General features: G+C 41.3%; 1 protein-coding gene across 1 annotated transcript; it reads right to left on the bottom strand.

Annotated features, from left to right (window-relative positions):
* Positions 1-1,612: 1,612 nt before the first annotated feature.
* Positions 1,613-2,821, bottom strand: LOC115051347 (relaxin-3 receptor 1-like). The gene has a single exon (XM_029514746.1). The coding sequence runs from the start codon at positions 2,819-2,821 to the stop codon at positions 1,613-1,615; it is 1,209 nt and encodes a 402-aa protein (XP_029370606.1).
* Between the last annotated feature and the right edge of the window lie 335 nt (positions 2,822-3,156).

Raw genomic sequence — 3,156 nt, 5'->3', positions numbered from 1 at the left:
GTTTTCAATTTGTCTGCTGCCGAAAATAAAAGCTCGATCCAAACAAGCTGCCCCATCTCTGTGGACAACTGCTGCTGCCCAGGGGTCTGTTTCCTATAGCATATCTATTCCCACATCTGCAGTGACAGTCAAGCTCTCTGCAGTACACCAGCAAAACGATCTCCTCATCACAGACTTCTGCAAACCTCCACAGCTCCGTTTTCCACACACGATGAAGAGGATCTTGTAAAAACACACTCTGGACTCTTATGTCATACCACCGATGACCACCTGACCTAACCTTCCCTCACGACATGTGAATGGCTGAGCAGGTAGTGTCACGTCTCCAACAGAGAGGATGTGAAAGGACTCCCTCTCAAAACGATGGCACTTCCATTGCTTGTCTGACTGTTTTCGCAGTCACTATCACACAACCTGGCAAGTCATATGTTTTGATTGTATTTATCTTTTCTCAATTGTTCTCCTTTAAAGGGATATATTTTAAAACAGATGACATAACTCTTGAAATGACAGCAAATAAGCTTATAGCCCCAAAAGTGTCCAATTGTCTTTCCTATATAAAAACAATGATTGAGGTTTAAATAATTCACTCCAATGATCTAAAAAATTTGAGAGAATGCATCAGTTTGGGCCTACAAATTGAACAATGGCACCATCTCATGGCCTAATGGGAAAACTGAAGGCACAATACGCGTTTCCTTTATACTTCATGCATATCTTTACATTTTATCTTTCAAGTACAACTTTACGTACAAGACACCACATAATTTTAGAAAAAGGAAATAGCTCTTTTTTCATTCTTATCACCTGTTAAGATGCAATGATAATTAAATGGCATATTTAAGGGTGTTTGTGGTTTAATGATTGAACTGGAGACATTTTGTAATGAATGGTACCGTACATTATAAGTTTTTCAACACAGTACATCCCAAAGAATATACACAATTTGGCTGCTAATCACAATATAGGCCATATACAATGTGTGCCATCAAAAACATTAGTAAACGTATCACTAGGAAGGAAAAAAATATATAAAAAACTAAAATCCCAGATAAATCTATAAAATATTTTGGCCTTTTTTAAGCTGTTTACTCCTTTCTGCACATTACTGTTATATGGTGCACACAGTCTGAGTACAAAAGAACAAACAGACACTAAAAACGTTGAAAGTGCAGGTTAGGGACAGTTTTCTTTATTAACGTCTATTCAAATCACAAAAATATTTTCACTAATGACAATCTAAAACCAAGACAGTCACAATCAAAACCTACAACACAGCATTATTATTCCAAAATGCAATAATAAATGCTTAGACATTAGCTCTAAAAATCCAGCTGAAGTGAAGGACAGTATATTTGAAGTGAATATGTGGATGCACTTTTTCATCTTTTTTTATCAAATTTTTTTGTAGCCCATTCAGACAGCTAAAACCGAAAATCCACAAAAGCTTAGGTGCAGGGTCTTTACAACAGATCTAACAAATAATCCTGGAGATCTTTTGAGGAGAAAATGTATCCAATGACAACTCGTAAACTAAACTAAAATAGGACATTGTTTTCACATGAAACTAAAAGACAAGTGTAAAGAATTGGATATAAATGTTGATGCTTCTTTACAGAGTGGACATTACACTCGGAAGTGTTGACAGTGGCTCGTATCTTCGTGTATCAGACTGAGTTATCTGACTATACATGTTGCTGAGAGGAATTGACAGTTGCCCAGGTTGTGCTGATCTCTCCTCAGAATTAATGCCGTAGGGCATCTTGGACATGATGGCCAGACTCAACTTGAAGATGACATTATGGAGAGCCACACGGTATTCTTTTCTAACCAGGCAGTAGATGACAGGGTTGAAGCAGCTGCTGGTGAAAGCCAAGCAGTTTGCCAGAGGGAAAAAGTATGTTTGGGTCAAATAGAATGAGGGGCTGATATCAACAATGTCAAGTTGAATCAGGACACCCCAAAGTGTGAGGACATTGTACGGGAACCAGCAGGCACAAAATGAAAGTACCACCACCGCTACCGACTTTGAAATATCAGCCTTTCGCCGGGAATTGCTTCCTTTCAGCTTATGGCGACAGAGAAAACGCAGCAGAAGTAGGTAGGAGAGGATGATGGTGGCATAGGGAAGAAGAAATCCCAGGACCACACGCAGGAGCTGGTTTATTCCAAGCCAGGCTGTGCCATCTGGGAAACGGAGAAGGCACGCGGTGTCATTGCCTATGCCCACGTGGCTCAGGTCTGCAAAGACGGCTCGGGGGGCTGCTGCAATAAGTGCCCCAGCCCAAATAAAAACCGTGGCCACTGGAGAAGTGCAAGATCTATTGCACAGAGAGGCACTGGGTTTGAGAGCCGTCGCCACATAGCAATATCGGGTCAAACTCATAGCTGTCAGGAAAAAGCAGCTGGCAAAGACATTGAGCCCAGTCAGTAAGGATACAGCCTTACATGTGGTCGAACTAAAAGGCCAGCTGTAGTCCAGAGCAATATCCACAGCCCAAAATGGCAAGGCCAGAGAAAACAGCAAGTGTGCCAGAGCGAGGTTAAACACAAAGAAATTGATGGTGCCTGTGGTGATGGTGTGTGTAGAATAAAGCAGGAACATCACTAACAAGTTCCCCAACACTCCTGCTGTAGCCACTACAAAGTACACCACAGAGATGACTATTCGCAGCCAGGGGGACCCATCGTCGAGGATCTCCAGCCCGCTGTCAAGACTCGTATTGTGGAAAATCAGGTGGGAGTTGTTACAGGATGGGCCTGCACTGCAGCCACTCAGGATGTTGAAAAGTTCAAGTCTCTTGAAGTCAATGTTTGACATTTTGGCTACCCCTAAAGTGGCTGTGGATGGTCAAGGTTGTCCAGTTATTATCTGAGACGCTTGTCCTCCTGGAGCCAATAATGGATCAAAAAGGTAAGTTCTGGTTGTCTGTTTATTAGCTGAGAGTCATCTATCCCTGCAAGGGAAGAGGAAATTATCATTACATAATAGAGACTGCAGTTTATGAGTAAATAAGTAGATTAGCCTTGTCAGATAAACATATTACACTAAAGTGTTATCCACTGAGTTGGATGATCTAATTTAGATCGCAAAGAATCAAACTTCTCTGGCAGGAAATGTGAAAAATCATATGAGGTGATAAAACCAATTTCAGC

Source organism: Echeneis naucrates, chromosome 11 (genome assembly GCF_900963305.1).
Source record: "Echeneis naucrates chromosome 11, fEcheNa1.1, whole genome shotgun sequence".
Classification (NCBI taxonomy): Eukaryota; Metazoa; Chordata; class Actinopteri; order Carangiformes; family Echeneidae; genus Echeneis; species Echeneis naucrates.
Note: the sequence above shows the minus strand (reverse complement) of the source record. Positions and strands in the feature narration are given on the sequence as shown.